Raw genomic sequence first — 25713 nt, forward strand, 5'->3', positions numbered from 1 at the left:
ACTGGACTTAGTATTTTAAACTGTTTCACATAAGCCACCCCTGGGGGATTTGTCATGATGCACTAGTTTAAATGCTAGTGTTCCCTGTCCATCAGCGTTCCCACTGTTGCATCTGCAGTAACTGAAAACTCTTTAGACTTTTACAATTGATTAAACTGTCACTGTCAAGTGAGAAACACTGAGTATAACATATCATGAATATTTACTTCTTATAGAACATTTGTTCCTTGTCCACCAAGTGAGGGATCRCCTTCAATTTATACTGATCCTCTGTTTCATGAATCAAAGCATTTGCCAGTACTGCATTAGGGAATTCCCGCTCTTCCACTAGTTCCTGCTTCTCTGCTGTGTTGTGCTACCCCCTCAATAATGCCTGTGCAATTATCTCTGACAGTGCATGAAGCTGATCACAGAACTGGCTAGCTTTGATTTTTTAATTATTATTTGTTAAGATTTATTTAAAATGGATCAGTTCCATCAGTTCAGTGGTTTGTTGTTTTATTCTGGGGCTAGTTTACAGATTTTATAACAGTGTGCTAGTGAATTTGTTGCACTTATTTACTTATGATACTGATTAGCAAAGACATTTATTTATAAGGATCAGACAGAAAGTCAATTCTTTGGTGTTTTGAAATGGAGAAAAGAATTTCACACCTTTCAGAGTGCCATTTGGCTGTAGATTAAAAAAAAAGCTGCACCTTGTGGGTGAGCCGGTTGAGACAGGTCAGTCAAGTTACATATAATTGGTCCTGGCATTCAAGTGCCTGCTTAGAAGAATTTTCTTTTCTTGTGGTCAGATCTCAAGTTCATGGATTTGGATTTGGATCATGGAGATCTTTTAAGACATAACAGGATTCCATGATATTTGCAAGAAGGATCAGAAAACTACATTGTTTTGAGAGAAACTAAAGCATGGGCGATCATTAGGGATATAGGCTATTAGAATTGTTTCTACCACTGAAAACAGAGCCATTTGCTCTGCAAATGATAGTCTGGGAGTCAGTGTTGCCACAAGAGAAAAATGTTATAGTTGTGTAAGTTTACATGCCAGTTGTATTTATATGTAATTATATCTCATGTGAGCCAACTGGCTACCTTATTTAACTTATCAAAGACGACTTGTTTAAGTCAATTTCCTAGATGTGGTTAAAAACAGTGGTTCAGAATAAGTGTCACAGGCAAGACAGTAACTTTCCATATTCTGATGAAAAATGTATCATTTTGTTTCAAACTCAAACTCAAAAAAAAMCCCCMAAAAAACCACCCAAACCCTCACAGTGGTGCTCAAGGAAAGGGCAGGGGGATAAATACCAAAGGAAGTATTTAGTATTCCCAATCACTGKCACCCAGAAAAGTTTGCAATCTGCATTGCTCAATCTTTTGCTTTGCAATCTTTAAGCTTTCACTGCTGCATTTGCATTCAAGGATCTGTGTTGTCTCCTGCTAGGACAAATGTTCTGATTTTCCTTTGTGTTGCTGTTTTAGGGTAGAAAATATTGACTGCCCCCCCCCCCAGCACAAACAAAAGAAAGCCAGGAGCAATTTGGATAAAACTGAATACTAAGCCATTCGGTAATGCTTCTGTAGATTTCTTTTAATTGGCTTTCCTCAGAATACTACTGGGGTACTTTTTTTCTCTTTCAAAACTCAGGTTCGCTGGAGGAGAGGGAAAGGGATTCTGGACAAAAGGCCCGGTTTGGCGGACCCTTCGCTCGGGCATCCGTTACAGCCCGGCTGCCCGGCCTGCGCCACCGTTTCCCGTCGCGCCCCCCACCGCCTCACTCCCCGGCCCCTCCCCGCGCCTCCGCGTCACGGGGCTGCTCCGCGATGCCGCCAGGGAGCCGGCGAGCAGCCACCGGGCCTGCTCTGGGCGAGGGCGCCACTCGCCAGGCTTCGCCCTCCCCGCGGTGCCCGCGGCGGCAGGCGGTGCCCGGCCACCTACCCCCCGCCCAACCGCCGCCGGGCCCGCCGCAGCCCGGGGCCAATGGCGAGCCACCTCCTCTCACACTCACCCCGCCGCCTACCACTGGAGTTTGAATGGTTCCGAACCAGCCAATCGCGGGGGCCGCCGGCTCGGCGCCGCGCGCTCATTGCTCGCGCGGCGAGTCCCGCGTGGCGAGCGGCGGCGCTGGGCGGCCAATCCGCGTGCGCTCCGCTGTTTGTGAGCGAAGCAACGGGCGCGTGGGGAGTGGCAGCGGCCGCTTTGAACGGCGGTGGCGGCCGCGGGCTGCGGTGAGTGCGCGGCGCGGCGGGCCGGGGGGAGGGTGCCAGCGGTTCGGTGTGCCGTGCTTGCCGCGGTGCGGGGCCTGCGCCGGGCGAGTAACCGCGGGTGGGGGGGGCGGGGCGGGGCGCGCAGCGGGGCCGGTCCGTGCCGGTGCCCCCCGGCGCGGCCGTGCGGTGCCCTGTGTCAGAGCCCGGCAGCAGCCCTTCCCCGGACGGAGGGAGGCCCGGCGAGGTTTGCGCTGCGCTGCAATGCATCCGGGCTTGGATGGGCTCTGTCTATCGGTAACTGAGCTTTGTTGTAAGAAACTATCCCTATTTAGGTGTCTCAAGGAAATAAGGCAACGCCAGTTCCTCACAGCGTGGAGTCATTACAAAGAAAAAAGTGATCTTGCAGGTGTGCTGAACTTATGTTTAAAAACTAAATTCTCTATGCTTGTTTCTGCCAGTATAGAGCAATTCTTAGTGCCTACAGCTCTGCGGTAGCATTTTCAAAAACTTCTGTAAAGAAAGCACAGCTGCCGCCTAAAAGCCATTGTTTTTTCCACAACACAAGGCAAGYCTTTTAGGGTAAACATCATAAAAACAAGATGACGAGGCTTATAGTGYGATCATAAGTGTTAATGGACTTCTTCAACATGAGCATCAAAATGAAAAAGATTCTGTTTCTGAAACATCTGTAAAATGCAATTATAACAATATGTAAAAGTATTCTTGTTAGGTTAAAATGAGATTAATTCTTCCTTCCCCCCCCCCCCCCAATTCAATCAAGCAGAAGAATGTTAAAATAGGACCTAATATTAAAAGTTGGTGCTTGGATCAGGAGGCTTTCAACTCAAGGTTGTAAGATACTCTAAACACTATTAAGCTTTAAAAGACAATGATTCTAGAAGGGAGGCTTATTTAACCTCTTTAAGAGTCTATTTTTATTTGTCTTTGTATTTCAGGCTTAGTACTATCCATTTTGTATTAAAGAATAAAATTGTCACTATGAGCTGGGCTGTGGAGGAGTGGAAAGAAGGCCTCTCTACCAGAGTCCTTCAGAAGATTGAAGAGCTTGAAAGTCAAGTAGACAAGCTTAAAAAGGAGCGACAGCAAAGACAGTTCCAGTTAGAGTCTTTGGAGGCAGCTCTGCAAAAGCAGAAACAGAAGGTAATGTAGGTACCACAGTCTTCTTTCCCTGGAATGCCATTATCCAAGCCAAATATGATTGTAATAAAGCTTTATTATGTGATTTTTTTTTTAATTTTTTTTTTTTGCTTCCCTTCACTGACTGACCTGATAAGCAGTTTGTATTTCTATAATACTTACCTTCATCATTTTTCACACCCAAGGATATTTAAATAATTTTATGTATATCTGAGATGTTCAGTGCTGTTAGGCTTTTGAAATGCTGGGAAGAAAATAACAGTAAGTAAACTTTCTCTGTGTTATTTTAAAAACTACATAGAAGTTGAGAGGACTAAAGACACTTCCAAAATGGTCTATGTTTCAACTAGGTTGAAAATGAAAAAAATGAAGGTGCAACACTAAAACGAGAGAACCAGAGCTTGATGGAGTTGTGTGATAGTCTTGAGAAGGCAAAGCAGAAGATTTCACATGATCTTCAAGTAAAAGAATCTCAAGTCAACTTTCAATCAGGGCAGCTGAATTCAAGCAAGAAGCAAATTGAAAGACTAGAACAAGAACTTAAAAGGTGAGGACTTGCACCTGTATGTCTCTAACTTATATGTTACGGTTTTTCTTTCTCATATTTTGCTCATCTTCTATTTTTATTGTTTTTTTTAGTTTTTCTTCTTTCCACATTTCATACAAATTTTGTGACAAAAATGTCAAAACACTGGCCTGTTTTTAGATACACACATGCATATATGGTCCTCTACATAAAACCTGTGTATCATCTGAAGTAGTAAGCACCTATAGTTCCTGCTTAATTTGGGGAAAATTTGCTGTGCCATCTGAAAAGGGATCCACTCATCCTTACAAAAAATGAGTTAGCACAACTGAATTACTTTGCTATAACTGAAAAATAGAGCTTTTCTATTCGTGAAATCAGAGCCTTTATTCAGTTGCCTTAATAGAATCTGATTTTAAGTGGAGGATGTTTTGCCGGTAAAACTTTTAGTTTTAACATAGCTTATGGTCATACTTTAGTTTTGTTTTCTCTTCACAAAATTTTCTGCTGCTTATAGTGTATTTTTCTCTCTTGCAGTGTCATATAAGCCTCCCCATCAGTATAACTTTATCAACATGATATAGAATACACATTTGTGTATTGCAAGATGTAGCTAAGACTCCTAATGTCTGTAAGACTCTAATATCTCTTCAAGAATGGCTTACTTGACAGTATTGTTGAATCAGTCTCTCTGTTCCCCCCCACCACCAAATCCTGGCCACCTTGATGGAAGGCTTATCATGCCTTTTGATTAACAACATGGTTGTTACAGTTGAGTAGAATACACTTTATCTGTGTTGATAGTCTGGCTGCTTGCTTGGATCAAGCAGCAGTGTAAGATGTAAAGAAAAGATATTCTTACCCTATTGATGAAAGACAGATATAGCTAGGATCATGTTGGTGAAGTGAAAACTTAAATTTACCGGAGGAGCTTAGTGCCAAGAAATTGAAGAGCCTAAACACAGTTTCATTCACTTCTTTGTTTCTTACAATATCTCACCATCCTCATTGTAAAAATTATGCACCCTATTGGAAGGGAAAAAATCCCATGTCAGAAGGGAGGAAGGAAGAAAAATCCCCTTCTCTGTCAGTGCAAGTTGATGTTAGGAATGAAGAAGTACTTCTGACCTGTTTGGTGGTGCTGTTTGCACACTAGTTTCCTGGATGCTATCTGAAAGGGCTGATGAGACAAGACACACCAGGGCAAGGACTGGTTCATCATAGAAAATAGCTTGGCTGTATGACTGCATCCCTTAGCATCCTTAACCTCTGAGAAGATTCCTTTGGTTGTCATTTTAAGATCCAGCTGATGCCTAAGTCATCAAAGACTGACTGTCTTAAACAGGTGTGGCACGCTCTTTTTTTGCATGTCATCTCTTTAGTTGCAGTACTAGATCTTTATCTATCTTCTTGTAGTGAGACCATACAGAATAACTTTTTTTTTTTAAATTGGGAACTGACTGGGCCACCATGTTTTCATAGCATCATTCTTCAATATGGAAATTTTTCTTTAACACATTCCTCTCTGCTGCCCTGCTCTCCCTCTCTTCCTTTGAAAAAATATACTGCCTTTCATTAAAGATGACCTCAGGAGGATAGATCTTTGGGAGCCTTGTTGATACCTGCGAAGTATTTAGAATTCTTTGTGCACTTTTTTTTTTTTTTTTGATTCCATCTTTAAGATCAAGTCTGCCAATACAATATGGCAACTGGAAGAAGGAGATGTGAACATCTATTGGAGTGGAAGATGAAGGGGTCAAAACAAATAGTGCTGTGACTGAATTACTGCATCCAGTTGCTTAGGTAAAGAAGTGATGTGGTAGCAGAAAAATTTTAGCTTCCATGACAGTTCTTCCTGCTTCCCAAATACTGAAACACAGATTTCAGGAAGAATAGGACACTTCTGCTACTCCATACTTCAGTAGTTCTGCTGAACTCTTCTAGTGGACAAAAGTTGGTGGGAAATAAAGATATCTTTGATTTTATAAAACATCACCTTTGCATGGATATATGGTCTATGCAACTGTATTCATATATTGTTTTGGTTAGTTACAGTTTTGTGAGTTGCTATTTCTTGATGCATGATACATTTTATTTAAGTCCATGTCTAAAGGTTGAGATGTCATTCATTGCCTCAGTGTTACAACACTAATAACAGTCTCTGTGCTGTTTATAGATGTAGAATGTAACTCATACACTAAAACTTCCATACTGGAGACACCTGAAAATGCTACTGAAACAATTGTCCATAATAAAGTGAATATTAATTACTTTCATACGCAAGAAGCCTTCCATTCCTGAAATAAAGTTTCAATAAAGTTGTGTCCTGCTCCTGCAATTAACTGTTATGCTAGTAATTATAGAGACAGAGACGTGTCCTAGGTATCAAATTTCTCTATGTTTCTTTGTTGTGGCCTCAGATGTGTCCATTTCCTTTAACCTTTGGAAGTTATACCTCATATACATACTAATGGAAGCAAACAAAGAGGGAGCTCTATTGTGTGTGCTGTTCTGTACCCCCTATTCATTATCCATCTAATGATAGTTGAGTGTCTGAGAATCATGATTAGACCAGGTATTTGGCTGCTATGAAAAGATTCTTAACAGCAACGCATAAGTTCATGACATTTAGAAACACCAACTTTGTGCAAGGAATTACTGAGATCCATTAATGAAGTATCCAGTGTGATTCAACAAGGTTGATGCAACCAAATGACCTTTTCTATTCCTGCTCTCAAAGGCTGGGTCAGAGAGGTTGCAGGCTAGGGCTATGTGTTTATCAATCCCAAAACTGTGTAGGAAGTCTGACTTACTGAATTCTCTTATTTATATTACTTTGCATAGCTACCCCRTACCAAAGAACATCAGTTATTACATATAACTTGATTATGACATTCACTTTGCTTTTATGTTTTGGTCTGTTTTGGTTTCATAACAATAACTAATTATCTCCCACTTTATAGCAATTAACCATTCACCATATGAGATGATCTCATGGGTTTTGATCTGTAAAAGGGAGGGAGAATGGAATGGAAAGTTGTGCAGTCACTAACAGTGGGCTTCAGCCTATAACAGTCTTGTCAACCAGTGCTCGCTTGGCATAAACCACAGTGGCCTTGCCATTGACTGCAGTTATTGTATAATTTTCAAACAACTTATGTGGATTCCTCGGATGAGCATGTAACTTTCCATGGAACAGCTACTCTATCCATATAGCAGCATAGACTGTGGTGTTTTTGGTAGTAACATTGTAAGTGGTATGCAAGAAAAATATACTTCTGGATGGAGGGTGTGCTCTTCCATTTTCATGAGATATGCTTATGTTTTTCACAATGCATAGTATCAATACTAACAATGTGTAGTATGTTTTCTGCAAATGACATTTTCTGAAGAAGTAAGAGTCTTACAACTTTTTACAGAGATTTCAGTGTATTTAATTGGACTATGACTTCATATAGTGAGATCATATACAGTTCTAAATGTTCATTTACATGATTTGTTTTAGTTTTGAGTCCTATGTAACTGATTAAATATGTTGAAATTATAAACACAAATATCTTTTCTTTATTCATATTTCTGTTTTATAGTAACTAAAAATTACCCGTGGAAATGTCTTTACTTCCTGTAGGTATGAAGGTCTAATTCCAAACTGATCTTTAAATCAAGTTCTTAGATTTCCTGTAGTGGTGTGGTTCAGGTTCTTAAAACAGATAATTGAACTCTTAGTTTCCATAGCTAATTTCTGCCATTACTTCTTTACCTAAACAGATACAAATGTGAGCTTGAGAAAAGTCAGCAAACACTGATTACAGGAGACTTATCATTCAGTGGTACTCCGCAGAAGAGTTTTACCGCTCCTTTTACACCAATTCAAAGTCATAAAGGTAAATTAATTTTTCTTCTTCTAGCACAGGTAGTTAACTAAAATGTCAGTTTTCTTGGAAGATGGTAGGGGAATTTTGAACATTACCCTTTCACTATGTTGCCTAGTCCCTACTATGTAGTTTATTATCAGTGCCTGGTTCATAACACCATAGGTTCTAAGTTTAAAAATTATTAGCAAAGATTTAACATTTATGACAAATATTTCATCTTTTTAGCACTACATTGATGGGCATGGAATAGTAATAGGAATATTAATCGAGATGATAATTTTTTGAAATAAAATGCCTGTTCCAAGTGTCAGTTGCTGTCTTCACATAGGGAAGAGCAAATTTCCTTCTGTTTCACCTACAAGTGCTTTAGTTAAAGTTCAGTAAACAATTGTTTATGTTATTTCTCTAGAAGATTGTTTGTGAATTAGACTATTATTCTGAATAATAATCTACATGATTAAAGCAAACCCTCTCTAGCTATTTCATAGCATCTCTTCTATCTTTATTTAGACATCAAATAGATTTACATTTGAATGAACTAGAAAAGTGAGAGGATTATTCCTTAACTGGAAAACTATTCTGTAGCCAGACATTCTTATGCTGTCTACATTGAAGAACTTTCATGGGTTCAGTATTGAGCAAGCTGTTATTTCTTTGATGTGATTAAATATTCTATGTGTTTTGGCATCTAAATCTTACTCTGATGGGAAATCTGAGATACTTTATTGCACTCTTGTTCCTTTTTATTTCCTTATATATGTGTGAAAAGAGGTGCAGTACTCACATTGTCAAGAATTCAGAATTTGTAAGTGTGGTCCTCCTGAAATAAGGATTCGATTAAAATAACTATATTTAAAATAGTTTTGTTGCTGAGTTCTTTTCATTAAAAGCTGGATTGTTAAATACTTTCAGATGGTACAAAACATTCTAGCTCTAGAATTATTTGAGAGTTGTATGATTATATACAAATTCAAGAAAAGGGAAGCAAGACTTTTTTTGGAGTAGTATGTTCCTCTTAAAATTCCAGCAGAAGAATCCTAAATGAGTTCATGTCCAATTTCTATTGCATTTGAAAAGAACTCAAGGAAAAGTCTCAGTCTTAATGTTTGGAAGTTTCTTAGTCATATTAATGCTAGTGGATTACTGATGGGAAAATATTTTTTATATATACGTGTGTGTGTGAATGTATTTATTTAAATATATAAATTCTGGTATTGGCTCCTTAATTTTAACAGTTGTATTTTCAGTCTAATGTCAAGTTCCAGATCTCCCATCAGTGTACCTGAGTTCCTAAATTACTGAAAATAATTCATACACATTTTTTTCCTATTTATTATCTGACACTTCTGACAGCTGTTTGTTTTTATCACTGCTATCTTTCTGTAAGGAGGAATAGGCTAGAAAAGTTTACCTATGTACTAAGCTAGATTATGATAAAATATTCATTATGTTTTTGTAGATGCTAAATTTGAAGAATTAGAAGAAAAATACAATAAAGAAGTAGAAGAAAGAAAAAAGCTAGAAGTGGAACTGAGAACCATCCAGGTTACAGTAAGTGTTTTTTGAAATGGTGTGTGGGATAGCCAAGAAAATAAATACTGACCAAATTTGGAAAAGGGAGAAGGATACAGTTGTTAAGAATTTACCATACAATTTTATAGAGAAACCTAGTAAAATATATTTCACATCACTTTAAATTATAATTAAAAAGAAGTGAATTAATCAATGTATGCCACCATTCAAAAATAATCTTAGAGAATCCAAAAAAAGCCAGCCTAATTGAATAGCAAAGTAAAGAAGGACATTAAGGATGAAAACCCATCTTCCAAAAACTGGAAATCTTGTCCCAGCAAGGACAATAGAACAGAGTGCCAGTCTGGGGAAATTAAATGTAAAAGGATGATCAAATAGCCTTGAAAAGATGAGGAATAACTTACCAAGCAAATAAAAACTAGTAAATTTTTCAAATGCATCTGGAGTAGGAACTTTATTAGAGGATCTCAGAGGCCAGTAGATGATTAAAATGTGAAAGGAGCCCTCAAGAAACAAAGGCTGTAGAAGAAAAGCTGAAATCAGTTTTTACTTGGTGTTTACTATTTGAAAGCTTTAAAAATTTTCTATATCAGAGCCTTTCTTTATGGGAGTTGAATCTCTGGCACAGCCTCAAATTTGAAAACTCAGTAGAAGTCTTAAAATAGCTTGATAAAATGAGTAATAATAAATCACCAGATACAGATAGTATTTATCCATGAATTTATAAGGTACTCCAATGTGGCATTGCTGAATCACTGTGATGTCTAACTTATTTCAGTCTCCTCTTGGCACTAGATGACAAGGATGGTGCCAGTTTTTAAAAAGGCTTACAGTGCTATTTCCTGGAACTGTAGTTTAGTAAGGCTTTTTTGTACTGGGCAAATTGTTAGAAATGGAAATAAATTAATACATTTGTTGATACATGCATTACATTTGTTGATACATGCATAGATATAATATATTGAGAAAATGTCAGCAATTTTTATTTGTAAAAGGACACCATGCGCCACATATTTCAGAGGTTTTATTTTTAAGAAGTCAGAGAACATATGATTCGGTGTGCTTCAGACAATATAATGTCAGTGGATTTCCAAAAAGCTCAAAGAAAACTAAACTATTTTGATAAGGGAGAGGTCTTCTCAATAATTGAAAAGTAAAGATTGAGGGTTAGGAATAAATGTTCAGTTTTTACAGTTGGAGAATTCAACAGTGGAGTCCTGAAAGGATCTGTGCAGAGAACTGTGCTATTCAGCATATTCATTAATGATCTGAAAGACAGATGAACGACATGGTTGAAGACTTTGCAGGATTGCACAATACTGAATAATTGCAATAAGACAGCAAATAAAATTCAGTGTCAAAAAATGTGAAGTAACACACCTGGAAAACATAATCCTAACAATGCATACTCAATACATCCAGGCTCCTAATTTGGTGAAACTATTCCAGAAAGCAGTTCTGGAATTATTGTGTCTATTTCTCTGAAAACTTCAGTTTCATGTTCAACAATGGTCAAAAAGAAATTTTTAGGAAAAGAATTAAGAACTAGTTGAGAAAATACTTTTCCCTGCCTGTATAAAACCATATGGCACTCACCTCTTGAATATTGCTTGCAATTCTGGTCATCTCATCTCGAAACAGGTTTGTTGAACTGGATGGTACAAAGATGATTGAGGATGGAGAGAAGAAACATGGAATGGTCATTTTCCAATTTTTCATAAGGCACAATTACATTACCAGGCAGCAGGCTTAGAACAAAACCTAGTTTTTCACAATGTACTTTATTAAATGGTGGAACTCTTTGTCACAGAATATTGTGGAAAACAAAAACATAAACAGATACAAAGTTCATGTAAAATGTTTCAGTAAAAATGATGAACTCCCTTAATTTTCTGGATTCAAACTTTTGAATTTTGGACGTTTGGCTCAGGAAYTCTAAATTTAAATGGCATATTAGAGGAATGATTACTATATGCATGGTGGATTTTTATGCTCTTTCTCTAAATGTGTTGCTTCACAGGACTGGAGAGAATGTCCTGGGCTAGACAGACGTCTGGTCCTAGCACAGCCATTCCTACATGACAGCATATTCTCAGATTGGACTGAGAAGTCAGGCTGGGTACTACCTGGTTTAGGGCTTTAGTTWAAAAAAAAAAAAAATCAATTCAAATGGTAGGCATTTGGAAATCAGGTATAAGAATATAATAGAACCTTCAAGTGCTTGATTTTTTTCATTTAAAAAAGGTTTGATACTGTAAAAAATACTTAGTGTTTTGGTTCTACTTAATTTTTCTCTAGGAAGAGGGTGAAAACAGATACCTGGCATATTTTATTGTTGGAATTTTTAGGTACTATATATTTGGAAATTTAAATAAATGGGTTCATTTTCTCAACTTACCTGTACTTATCCAAAACAACTGGGCCAGATACATTAGTCTAGAACTGTGTATCTCTTGCAGTTTGTTTGTGTCAGAAATTGCCTGTAAAAACTTAGGTTTTGATTTTTAAAACTGTAGAAAGAGGATAGCAGGAGTAAATGATGGCAGAACTCTCAAAAAAGACAAAAATCTGGGTATGCTAAGTATAAAGAAACAGATAAAGCCTCTTGTCTTTGAGATTCTGACCATTGTGGATAAATTTAGCTTTACCAATTATTCTTGGATGCCTAGGTTTACATTAAAGTTAATTAATTTATGCTGTATAAAAAGCAATGGTATGAATTAGTAAATTGCACTGATGGATGATGTGTGTTGACATAAAAATGTGAATTGACCACATGACCTATTTTCTACTTATTAATAAATGAATTATTTTGTTATTTGTCAGACACAGAGCTGTGTAAAGGTAGATACTTTTCTTTTCTTGGTCACAGAAAATTAATCAGCCTTATCCTCAAAGCAATTTGAGTCACAGGGAGATTGCTCGGCATCAGGCTTCCTCATCTGTGTTTTCATGGCAACAAGAAAAGACACCATCTAGAAATCAAGAAACCCCTGCAAGGAGAAGTTCTGCAACATCCTGTTTTCCAKGGGAAAAAGAAACAAATTCTAATATAGCATCAGAGAAGAAAGAGCTCAACAACAGTTTTGCTGAGAATTGTAATAGTTCTTCACTCATCAACCAGCTAAGAGCACAGAATCAAGGTATTTTACATATTTCTTTAAAACTCAAAGACGATCTCCTATATAGTTTCATGAAAATTGGTGTCTGGACAGAAAAGAGGTATCAAAATTAGTGCTTTAGTGAGGAAACGAGAAAGATATCTGTTGTTTCCTTTGGCAGCTAGCCCAGCTGGCTGCTAGTGTGTGTATTCTCAATGACCAGCCAGTACATGGAGACTATCCACTATCATTTATATAAGGGTATGAGAGAGAGAATAGGGGGAGTTTGTATTTTTGGGGTGGGATAATTGGTCATCATATAARCAAATTTTAGGTAAACAAGCTTCATTAATTCCAGTGCTCATGGAACAATTCCCTTAAAAATGCATTAAAAATCTTTAGGATTTCCTTACATCTCACTGTTAAATTGTACTATATTGCTTCCTTAATTTTGTACGACTCTGGAGATTTATGGCTGAGCAATATATTTGTTAAATATTACTTGATTGAAACTCGCTTAATGCATAACTGAGTTCTGTCCATAAAGGATGTTACAGGAAGGCCCAGGATGAAGTATGATATTAAAAATACAATGATAAAGCAAAATACCTTCTTATTTCATGCATATTGACATTCAGAAATATTTTTGCCTGAGATTTGATAGTCAAAGGAGAAAAAATAGTTTGTCTGTTATGGATTTAGTGAACATTTACTCAAACCTAGCATTGGACAAGCTTTTCCACTAACTGTTTCTTGTAGGATTGTTTTACCAGTCCCTGTACTCTCTACATGCAAAATTTAAATCTCAGCTGAGTTTTCAATTTGGAAGACTGATTTACATCTTTGTAGTTTGTATATAGCCATATAAATTCAGCACCAATGGAATAGTGTTTTATGAAAACAATTACCAGATAATAGTAATTTCTTGATAGCACTCCTATAAATGACTACTGTTTTCTACTGTAAAATTTTGTTGTGATTTTGGAAAGCAAACTGTTACTGATGTATATTATGACAGCATCACTTGATTTTGCTTTGTGTGTATGCTGCTTTAGGGACAGGAAAAAGATTAAAATACTGTATTTGCAGATACCCAACAGCTGAAAAGCCTCTTCCATGCAGAGGCTCACTTTTGCTCCAAATATATGTTTGTAGTGATGTTCTTTACTTTAAAATTTTTATATATTGAGTGAATTATGTTTCTGCATATTTTCTTAAAACCCCAGTTTTTCTAGGAGCAAATTGTCTTCACCTTCGCAGCATTTGTGTTTGAATTCCACTTTTTCTGTGTTCTCATATATTACAGAGTGAACCTGATTGATTTAGAGTTAACTATCTTTCAGTCTTGATAATTTCAGTCATTAAGGTAGTAGTAGTGGAAGAAAAAATGAAAAATTTTGGTTTTATCTTGCTGAACAATTTACAATGTATCTGCCTTGTCAGAGGCTTGTGTTCTTATCAAACATACTAAATATATTAGAATGTGTAGACCCCTTGAAATTTCAGCACCTGGAAGAAATGCCTTTCAAAGCAGAAAGTATCATTGATCTTAACTGTTTCTAAAATTCAGAGCTAAATTCCAAAATTAAAGACCTAGAACAACACCTGCAAGTTCTAGAAAAAGAGAAGAAAAGCCATATGAATAAACATCAAGAGATTCAGCTCCAGCTGGACAGAATGAAGYTGGAATTAGTAGAGAAGGATAACGTTCTGAACAAAAATAAAGATGAATTGACTAAACTGAGAACACAACTTGACCAAGCTACTGCACAGGTAAAATGTTGCATCACGCATCTTCTGGTTGTTGTTACAATTCATTCCCAGTACTACTAATGTGCTTCATTTTCAGCCATTGTAATAAGAACCAAGGTACTCAGATAAGTTTCTTGAGCATTTGCTGAGCATTGAGTTTTGATAAGTATATGTTAGTTTGATGTGTATTACTTGCACAATTGTAGATACTCCTAAGCAGTTGCCCATTTTCTGGAATGTTCTTACTACCTCTGAAGAAGTATTTTTCATCTTCCAGGTCTAGCCTTCAGGCTAGATTTACTGGAATTCTGAAAAACATTTTCTGATAAAGTTGCATAGAGCAACAATGACATCTGGTGGCAAATTCTGACCTTAAATAGATTCTGCCATGTAACTTGGGCCGAAAATCAGTATCTGTTTCTTAAACTATAGTATTTCATGGAGATAGCCTTTTGATTTTAGATTACTTCTGTAAAATAAAATATAAGTTAAAATGCCATTAAAGATGGAGAATTTATGTAGTTTTTAATGGGATTTCATGACCTAATCCTAAGTGGTTTGCATACATAGATATACTAACTAATAAGGAACAAAAGGGTAGTACAGTTTGCTTAGCCAAGAATTTTAAGTGTGTTATATATAGTATATATATGTGTGTGTATATATATATGTATATATATATGAAATGGTTCTGATTTTTGCTTATAACTATGCAATGAAAAAGAGAGTGCCAGTGGTCATAATCACTGAATTCAAACTGCATGGCATAACCATTAATAATTTTTTTTCCTAGTTAGTCCAGTTGCAATACCTTTCTAGAGTCCTTTTTCACAGCATTTCGCAAACTTGAAAATAGTGCACAGAAGTCATAATTCCTTCAATCTTCATATTTCCATGTTGCTCTTTATTTACTTTCAGTCATCTACAAGAAAGGAAAAAACATGTTTCTGTGTGTATCTTCTCCAAGTGTAATAATTGTTATCTGACTTTGCCAGCAAGTTTCTACCTGCTACCTACATATATTGGAAAATTGTGCTATTTCCTACAAGTTCTGTATTGGTCATTAAAAATACCCTTTTGCATGTTGAGGGTTAATCCGTGTGCCTTTTGAAAGAGACAGTAACATTCTGTCTTTGCTGTCTGTCAGGAGCTGGTTTAGGGAGGTTATGACTGGGAGTAAGGTAAAATCATGTTATTGACATAATCCATTGAATATATAACGGCACTCTGATCATGGTGAGTTTGTGGGAAGACAGCTGACCCAAGTTGAAAGCTCACTTGCTCTGAAAATGTCTGTTTCTTTTCATTTATTTGATCTCCTGACCTGATTCAACTTCCTAAATCCATTGAATATTATTTGCTTAATTTTGCCTGGTTAATTTTCTACCAGTTTAAGAGAGCCTTATTGTCTTACTGGGGAATCAAATGGGCATTAAATCCAGGACAAAGGAAGGGGCAAGATTGTATAGCTAAGAATATAAATGGGGAAAGACAAGGACAAGTGAGATTGACTGGCTCCATTTTAATTAAGATGCACTCCATCCCTAAGGTACAGCACAGCATCGCCTTGTCCCAGAAGGTTCCTTTGCTCCTAACATCTAAAAGATGCTCCTTTCTATTTGATTTTCTCATTCTTGCACTGAAACAGGATCGTCTGCCTGCCCCTCATTCTTTGTATATAGAACTGCATTGGGTTTCTGGACTTTATTTTCCTACCTAGCAGCCTAAATTTAAATTTAATTAGTGCCTCCTTTCTGCACTTCTTGCTGTGTCAATGGCATGATCATGGACCCATGGCCCCAGCATTTCCTCTGTGTTATTAAGTATTCTGTTTAACATCATTTGAGATTACTACCCTTCTGATTGGCAAGTAAGTTTCCATGTGGCCTTGTAGGACCTCACAAACCCTGCTATCTACTATGTACCCGTTACTACTACCTGCTTCTTATTTTCTTATTACGTGGATGGGTTATTGTTTCATTAAGTTCATGAGCTGCCTTTGCCACCATGAAAAAAACAGCCCTGTTCACCCTTGGCCAGTTTTTCTCACCCTCTGGAAAAAAATATTTTAAATATTTTTGTGCAACTTTATAGAGAATACTTTGCATTCAGAGATTGTTTTTGGAACAGAAATACATTCTTATCTTCATGGAATTAATTGAACATTGCTTCACTCTCTTAGTTAGCCTAATACTAATTTAATAAACTGAATTAGATAACAAACTGACATACTTTTAACATAGAGGTTAAACCAGAACATGGGCTACTCATTTTTTAATTAAAGTTTAAATTATGAAAAATACTCCTGCCTTGTTGTTCAAGTAGACTAAGATAGCTGCATATTTTTTTCCTATCAGAATCAATGTGCTGAATCATTCTGAGATTCCATGTAATATGCAGTTATATTCCAAGTCTAAATATTTAGTTGTTTAGCAGTTAGGGGACATTCTTTAGTTCTTAACAACCTGAGGTACTGAAAACATAATTTAGTTTTAGTGTTAGATACAGTACATTTCTGTAGACTGTCAAGCAGATCGAGTAATTCTGGGGCAAAAAAGTTATATATAGTATGATCTTTAAGAAGGTACTGTCTTTGTCCCCAAACTGCTGTCATCAAAGACACTGATTTTATGAAGATGATTAACATTAAAATGATAAGCAAGTATGTGTGTATTACCTTGGATTGCTAAAAATTTATGTGTTGCCAGGCAAAGTTATAGTGTAGGTTATTTGAATGCCAAAGCAATTGTAATAAGTAAAATCAGTGCTTTTTATATGAATGCATACAAATATAAATAAAACAAGACTTGCATTTTTAACACTTGAGACTGATAACTAAATTATTATAGGTCAAAATGATGGAGCAAAAGGTGAAAAAATTGTCAGAAGAACTGAATTGTCAGAGACAAAATGCTGAAAGTACTCGTTGCTGTTTAGAACAGAAAATAAAAGCAAAGGAAAAGGAATACCAAGAGGTAAGGCAAGAACAACATTTTTTTATTTTGATTTCCTGAGGAGGTAAAATTGCATGGCCTATGTTGTGTATCTGCTTTTCAGTTAATTGCAACCAAATTGGACAGAGCAGTTAAGATCTCAGAGGTAACTGAAAAACTGAAAATAAACATCCCAATAGAGGAGAGAGGCTGTCAGGGAGGTGTAGAATTATTTTAGTACTTATTAGACATCGCAGAATCCATGTGAGAAAGCAGTTGAGATACAAATCCATAAGAAACCAGGTTTCATTGGCTTCATTGTTAACAGAATTACTTATACATGGTTTTAAACTTTCTGACTCTACTCAGTTATTTGTTCATGTGGAGTCTGAATTGAGTTTGCATGTATCTCTCATGAAAAACTAATTTCTTCTGGATTATATCTCTATTCTTCTCATTCTGGATCATGCACAGAAGATCATAAAATTTGGGAATAGCATATGTGTATTTTTGTTCCTTCTTGTCAGCTGTAGCAGAGACAAAGCAGCATCTCAGGTACTTTTCTCTAGTGGAATTAGGTTTAGCATTCATACTAGTCAAAGCTAGATCATATGATCACTTCATATTTTTTTTCTTAAGCTATATAAAATATCAGTGTTTAGGAAATATGAGACATTGCTCAGATTTGGAAGTGATAATGCCATTTCAGAGGGGTATTTTAAGTACTTTGTTTTGGGGGTTGGGTAGGGGATTGCTCTGCTGTTGTATCAAATATTTGTTTAAATTTCTCCATACGAACTTCAAATTCAGAAGGCGGGATTCTTCTTACMTTACTTCAGACATTTGAAATGTAGGTGTCAGCCAAAGTTGGTTACTTAGGACTCTACTTTAGTCTGTGGAGAGAGATAGGCTCCTTTGAAAGGCAGATTATTCCAGATATCTTAGATATTGCTCTTCACTCTGGAGAAGATGTCTTACTGGTGTAGGAAATAGGAAATGCTCAGGCCTCTTCTGCTGTTTTTGTTCTTGCRCAGAACATACTAGAATGTAGATGGTGCTGGCATCATTTCACACATATGACTGACTAAAATACACTGGACTTAAGTGCAGAGGGTGCATGCACCTGGCGGCCAGATCCACATTGCAAAAAATGTCAGTTCTGCTTCCTTTCACTCTGAACCTTTTCTTCCATTTGTATTTTTTTCTCTCTTCTTTTTTTCAATTTGACTRGTGGCAGTATGGTTCTGTTTCTTTAGTGAAGCAATTTGCCTGTATTCCCTGAGTTGAAGTGACTATGGCTATAGTTKATATTCTTTAACTGCTGTAATGTTGTTGTGGCAGTCGGTGACTGGTGAAAAGGAGGCTGATGTGTTACATGCGTCGCAACAGGGGATTGAGGTTGCTAGCTTGGTCCCTAGAAATTTATCAAGTGAGATTAGGAAGGCAGGGGTGCAGAAACTGATACTGACTGTTTCAGCTGCTTCTGAGAGCTTTTGTTCCTACGCAGATTTCATTTTCCAGCAGACCACATAGATCTCTAGAAAGAGACAACGAACATGGTTATATAAGGGAATACTAATATTCATACAAATGGATCTCTTGGTGCTTCTTGGAACCAACCTCTCACTGGAGGAGATGATGGGTACAGAAGTGAGTGCGTGTTCTGAAGAATGTGATGTTACTAGAAGGAAAATACCAAAGAGAAGCACTAGCACTTTATGGCCTTTCCTCCTTCACAAGCGTCATAGAATTTGTTAGTAGGGCATCCTTCAGCCTTTGCAAAGAAATTATTGCTGATAGATATCCCTTTTTTTCATTTATTGCTCTTAAGTATCCTCATGACTCTTACTGTTCTACATTCTATCATAAACCTCTTCTTCAGTCCGTACAGAATCACAACTGTAAGATCCAAAGGCATAGGAACAAGCCTCATGAGAAATGCCAAGTACAGCTGGTTTGCTTATATGGCATGTCGTAAGATACACATCCTTCTACAGATTTCAAGTGTGCTTTGGGGATGCTATTTTTTTCATGCAGATTTCATGAATGCCGTTTTAAGATTCTCTTGTTGCTCAGTCCCATGCTGCATATTAATTTAAGTTTTTTTTTTCTTGAAAAAATCAACTCTGAAGTATGGTAAGGAACAGCAAAGAAGAGATGAATTTGTCAATTTTTTCATTGTAATTCTTATATGAAAATTTATCCTTGAGCTGAAAAATGTTAATTTCATTATTTACTAGCTTTAGATTTTTTTCCCCTTTCTGTGATAGGAGTGCTGCTGTGATGGAGTTTTTAAGCAGATGACTTAAATTGGGTTAGGACCATTCTTACCTGCATCGAATTTGCAGGGTGCATCAGTGTTGTTTTAAACTTAATTATACAAGAGAGGTTTCTCTGGGTAGTCAGTATTAGCTAATGAATATCATTTGTTATAGCTACAGTATTGAAAATAGATAATTGTTGCAGTTATATGTTTATTTCTATTCTAACATACTGCCGTTTTCTAGGAAATATCTTGTCAGCAACATTCGTTACAAACATTGGATCAACAGTGCAACCAGATAAAAAACAAACTGAATCAGGAGCTCCAGCAAGCCAAAAATGACTTCAGCACTCTGCAGGCAGAATTTGACAAAGTAGGCTTTTTGTATTAAAATCCTTTCTAGGTTTGTGATTTAGTGGTTTGATCAGTACTGCCTTAATTTAATTATTATCTGCTTTATGTAAAATCARTGTGGGGGCTTACATTAATGTTTTGTACAGTTTGTATTAACTGTTTTGTTTTTACCATTTCTCACTGAATTACTATGTATTTAAGTATGAATTACAGGGTGTAAAAGTATTGGGACTAGTCCACTTCTCACAGGGGAGGAAATACACATGCAGAACAGTGTAACTAAAATAAATCTGTTAAAAGAGTGAGGAGTAGCTATGGCTGACCACAGGAGACACTTTATACAGAAAGCCTGGAGAGGCTGGGAGCCAGGGGTGGCAGGACAGCTAGCAAGTAGCAGGCTATAGTTTGAGGCAGGTAATTGTTAGGAGGGTTGAAAGTGTCTTTCACAGACAGCTCTGGAAAATCGTACTTCAAGGAGTAAAGGCAGCTGAGGAAGAAACTCCATCTCAGAGCCCTTACAGTAGGGCTGACTCTGCTAGCAGAGGTGCGGTTTGATGGTAGAGCTAAGCTGATCCAACAAATAACTGCCTGTGGGAAGGACAGCCCCACTCCATAGCCTGTGGCCATGCACTCCTCTTACTTCCTTTGTAGCAACACTACCACTCATACGACCCTGCAGAGATCTGGTAAAGGAGCTAAAACAGAAAAAAATACAGAGTTATTTATACACACACACACACACACACACACACACACATATATATATGTATGTATATATAAAATATTATGTATGCACAGGCACAAGAGTTTTCCATCAGTCTAACTGCCTAAACTGGCTTTCCACAAAATGAGAAGAGCATCAGGGATTGTATAATGGAGGACGTGTATGAGGGAGGTCTTCCCCTGTTTTGGCAGCAGCTAGCCGTTAGATCAGATTAGTTGCATCAACCATGTTTTGGGGGAAGTTGCAAAGCAGCACAAGCCTAAAGAGAAGATGACCAGAAAAGAGGAATGTGAAAAAGTCTCAAAAAATCTGAAAGCTATTATAAAGCAGCAGAGCTAATTGAATTCATAAACAGAGCCACAAGGTTTTGAACATTGTATTAAGAAGCCCCATTAGCAGGGGAGCATTAGTATGAAAATACCAAATTGTATAGTTTGATGAAAGAAGAAAAGTAAGCAGGTAGTGGAAGAACCTGAAAACAGGCTGGATAATTAGCCTCATCAGAGTGCTCTTTAACCATTGTTCCAATTAAAGCATTGTTTCTCTACACAGCATTTTCCATTGAGAAATTGCTTTTTATTCTAATGATTAGGAATACTGGGTCTGCTGAAATAAAACAGAATTTCTAAAACTGACAACAGCTTTCTTGCAAGCTTGTTTTATTTTAACAGTTCAGCTGTGTGAATACATTCAATCAAATGTTTTCAGTGGAGGTTTCTTTACATGCACATTCTTTTGCATATGCTCACTTGAAGAAATTGATTTTATATAGAAAACAGGTGTTTTAGGTCTATTACCTAATGACAGCAGACTAAATGTGTATATATTTTTTCTCTTTCAGGTTGATAATGGGATTTTCTTCCTTTTTAATCTGGGGCACTATAGGACTAGTTTGACAGAGCTAAAAGAGTATGTCAATGGAGTGATAGTTACAGTTATGATCTTTACTTTTGGATTCACATATCTTAACAAAAAGGATATTATACTGCAAATCTCATTTATAACCTACAGATATTACTGTGGTGATGTAGCTAAAAGTTGGATACATTAGTCCAAAATTTCAGACTGTTAGTCTAGAAATGTATGTATTGTTAGAAATACTGCTTTTCTCTTCAGAGATAGAAGAGAGGATAGGCAATAATAAGCTATTTTCTAAATGACAGTAAAGCAATTTTAGGTTCATGATCGGATAAAATAATTCGGTTTTCTTTTATTTTGTAATAGCATTTTGGAGTTCATGCACAGGAGTTTAAAAACCAAAAAGAGTTATATATGACTGTAAATAAAATGTGAATTTTCAATATACTTACAGCTAATGGCAGTGAAACAACGCTTGGAACATGATACCAGTGATCTCACCCAGAACCTGTGCAGAGCAGAGCAGGCTTTATTAGCAACCCAGGCTAAGGATACTGATTTGACAAGAAGCTTCGAGGTATACAATTTAGAGGCCTAACTGGTATAATTAATAACCTATACTGGCAATCTGTAAACACTAGTACCAATCCAATTACTCAAATAATGCATCTCCCCCACAAGCTGTTTTTAAACACTTTTAGGGACTATCTTAATAATATATCTTAGTTGTCACATGAAATAAGGTTTTCACTGACTTCATGTAGGCTAACACAATTTGCAGAATTGGCTACAGGATTAGGATTCATTGTTGTAATGCTACTGATACAGTTCTAGTTCATGTTGGACTTACCTTTATCAAATTTAGATTTTTGTTTCAAGAGATTTTTGCTTTTAGTCCTAAAATAAAAATACATAAGTACTTGTCTGGTCTTAAAAGAAAATTCTAGAACCATTGACTGCTTTTTCAGTGCACACTGCTAAACTCAAAGATTTTATTCAGAGGCTTACCATATCCTGGTTTTGAAAACTTTGCATTTTTCTCAGATGAAACACAGTCCAATACATATGTACCACTATAAAAGCTTCCCACAAAATGAAGAAAAAATCAGAGATGTCTTTGGATACTGATATACTACCTCATATTCACTCATGGATAAATCTTTACCACTTTAATGTCTCCTTTGTCTTCTCAGTTATATTCATTTTGCTTTGGTTGCAATCAAATCAGACACACTTGAAATCATTACAGTTATGTCACTAGAAAACCTCTCTCAATGAAACTTTTTTCCTTTATTTAGAAGCAAGGGTAGAAAAGAAAGAGGGCTCCATAGATATGGAAGCCATGTCACAGATTTTTTTCACTTAAAATGCTCTTATTTTACTTGTTGCCTGTTGTCATGGGCGGATATAAAATAATGTGGTATAATTTCTGCCAGTACAAAATTTACCTGTCAAAATTTTATGAACAAATTTAAACCAACATAGTGGTTTTTGACCAGATCAACTCATGTGTATTATCTGACCACAACAATTTTGATTCAGAGCTAGAAGCCCATGATACAGCTTTCATATACTTTAATATATGAAACTTTAGCCTCAGCAGCTACTTTTATACTGGTAAATTGCAGTGTCAGGGGACATTTGCAGGTATTTTAATGTGACCATTTATACTGTTAAATTGTTAGAATAGTACTGGGCTTTGGCCCAGCTGACTAGCACTCTTTCAAACAATTCCCAGCACAGTTTGGGAGTTAGCCTGAGCCTGGGACCATTCCCAGCAAGCAGTTTGGTTAAAACCACCTGTTTTGGAAGGCAGAAGATTTTGATGGTACAGATACGGGCTGTTCCATGCCACTTGGCCTCAATGCCAGTTAATGGTCCTTGGTACATTTAATTTACTAAATAAATGTCACCAATGCCTTCCAACGATAAGGCTAATCCAGATAATTTTTGTTTTTTTAAATGTATCCCAAAGGACGAGAGCCATATTTTTAACAATTTATATGTAATATAAAAAAAGTTTTAGCTAATCTACATTTTCTTATGTGTTACTTGCCAGGTGTAATCTGTCCAGCTTCTGCTCATTGTCAATGTAATCTTTCATATTTTTAGGCAAAAAGAGTAAGATATTATCAAATAGTGTGGGCTCATGCCTTTCTGGCTGTGTAATTACAGAGTGAGATTTGATTTGTTATAGTTTTGTGAGATCCCACTGTCAGAGAGTGTCTGATTGGTGGAGATACCTTTTTTGCTGTAAATAGTTGGAAGTGCTTTATTTTCTTTATTTTATCTATCAAAATTGTTGCCATCTTACTAAGCTGTAATTATAGCCAGTTTTTTTCTTCGTATTTGTTTGTCTTGGCCAGAGAGTTGGACAGCTGGTGACAGTGATGTTGTGTTAGAACATGAGCAATAAATTTATAAAGAAGATGAATCTGGGGGAAATTGTAATATTTGAAGAGATTGCTACCATTACAGTTTTCTCTATATATTTTGTCTCACATGTGATAAAATGTAGTGTATGTTAGCAGAGCGTAGACCCTGGCTTGCCTTCCCCTCTATAGTAAATGTATATGTTGCAAAAAACTGCATCTTTTGCTTAGAAGTCTTGCAGATTTTGTTCACAGTAAATTTTGTTTATAGTGAAAGAAAAGGATAGTGACATTGGACATTTCCTTTACTGAAGGAAAATTGTTGTAGTCTTATAATAATGGTCTAACTACCCAGTGGAGCATAAAGTTGCTTTGCAATGGTTAATTCACTGTTGCCTTCAGTCATTACAGTATGATACAGTTGGTGTCCTAAAAAAGTCAGAAAACAGATACACTTATGAGACATACTGGATATGTTTAGTCCAAGGACTTCTAAGATTTCCAATGGTGACATCTCAGTAGCTTAGCAATTCTGACATCTTAGTATATGCTAATTCATTTTGGTGGTGCAAGTAAGTCCAATACTGCTTCTGGAAAAATGGTCAGTCTGGCCCCAAACTGCTCATAAACGTATGGCTCATGGGTCTGCTCCCTGCAGATTTTCTCCTGGATAATAGTACTAACTGTGTGCATAGGTTCTGGGGTTTGCCTTGGTTTGGTTTTTGCTTTTTTAAGGGACAATCGTAGAATGCCTAAATTAAGTAAAACAATATACCAAGCAGAATCTGTAAGTGGATTTAAAACAAAGAGATTCTATTCATGCTTTGGAAATGTGCAGATAGCTAGTTGTTACCAGATACTTAGTTTATTAAATTATGGGTTCATTTTTGCTGAATGCTGCTTGTTTGTAATCTTTGAATCTTTGTACCTTTCAGTTATTTAATTCCTTAAATTGTTTTTCTGTCCATAGATCATCACAGATTTTCTGATGAACAGGCTTGTTTGGTTCATGTACTTGTATTGCATCTGCATATGATGCTTTAAATACAGGAAGTTCAGCCACTTGTACTTCTTTGAAAAATTATTATATATCAAGATTACTAGAAAACTTTGTTCCTTGAAACTTATGCATTATGGAGTGAATGGATTTTTGAAACTGTGTGTAGGGGAGACTATGAGTAGAAGGAAAGGTAACTGTTAGTGACAGTGACAATTTTAATTCTGTTCTCAGGGTGATTTATTTATGTTGTTGCAAAAACAAGCCTGCCCTGCCAGCAAGCTTTTAATTTTTTTTTCATCCAGACCTTTCCTTTTCTTGAACTTGGCTTCTGTGAACTGCTGCCCATCTGYTAGTAGTAAACGGATGAATAATTGACGGCCTGTTTCCAATTGGGCCATGCCAGTGCCATGCCATCTGTCGTCCAGCACAGGAGTTTGGAGAAAAAGGATTAGTTTCCTTAAAAGAACTTTTATTTGGCTTCCTAGATGCAATGTAGTTGCATAGTTTGTTTTTTTTTTTAACTCAAATTATTTGGAAAAAATACTCTTAATGGTGAAATAACCCTCTGAAATAGTAAGCATTTCTAAATAAAATTTGACCAGTATTGCCACAAGGATGTTATTCTGTGGGAAGAAAAGTTATCTCTGCACCAGTAGAGAGGCAAAATTTGATCTATGTTTCTTTGAATTTTGATGCCATTTCAGAGATTCTTTTCCTTTGTGGCTTTGAGAAGGTAGCATAACTTCGTCAACTCAGACATCCTAGGCTACGTTCTGTCCTGTCTTGATCTGGCTGGGTCAGGTCATGTGGAGCTGCTTTCCTTGGGACATCCAAGGGACACCCTAACTACGTCAACTGGCAGTATCTCACAGACACTGTCAGCTAGTTAAGAATAGTTCAGCTTGTGCTCTCAAGCAGTGTTTAGGAATCAAGCCCAGTTTCCCAAAGACATAGTGAGACATAGTGGAATATCTTTCTTTTGATTAAATGAACTGAATTCTTTGATCTCCTTGGAAATTCATTTGAAATATGGTCTTGTTTGGACTTTTTTAG

At 36.7% G+C, this 25713-nt stretch overlaps 1 protein-coding gene across 1 annotated transcript in view; it reads left to right on the forward strand.

The window, feature by feature from the left end:
• Positions 1-2216: 2216 nt before the first annotated feature.
• The window catches only part of CENPF (centromere protein F), a 43480-nt gene continuing 19983 nt past the window's right edge, over positions 2217-25713 (forward strand). Inside the window, exons 1-11 of the mRNA XM_026088867.1 lie at positions 2217-2232; positions 2544-2617; positions 3168-3372; positions 3720-3916; positions 7664-7779; positions 9230-9321; positions 12176-12446; positions 13975-14177; positions 17006-17131; positions 19597-19725; positions 21743-21865. Coding sequence (XP_025944652.1) covers positions 3211-3372; positions 3720-3916; positions 7664-7779; positions 9230-9321; positions 12176-12446; positions 13975-14177; positions 17006-17131; positions 19597-19725; positions 21743-21865 — 1419 coding nt within the window. The 5' untranslated portion in view covers positions 2217-2232; positions 2544-2617; positions 3168-3210. The remainder of the gene's footprint in view (positions 2233-2543; positions 2618-3167; positions 3373-3719; positions 3917-7663; positions 7780-9229; positions 9322-12175; positions 12447-13974; positions 14178-17005; positions 17132-19596; positions 19726-21742; positions 21866-25713) is intronic.

The sequence above is a fragment of the Apteryx rowi genome, unplaced genomic scaffold, assembly GCF_003343035.1.
Source record: "Apteryx rowi isolate R43461 unplaced genomic scaffold, aptRow1 scaffold_79, whole genome shotgun sequence".
Lineage (NCBI taxonomy): Eukaryota > Metazoa > Chordata > Aves > Apterygiformes > Apterygidae > Apteryx > Apteryx rowi.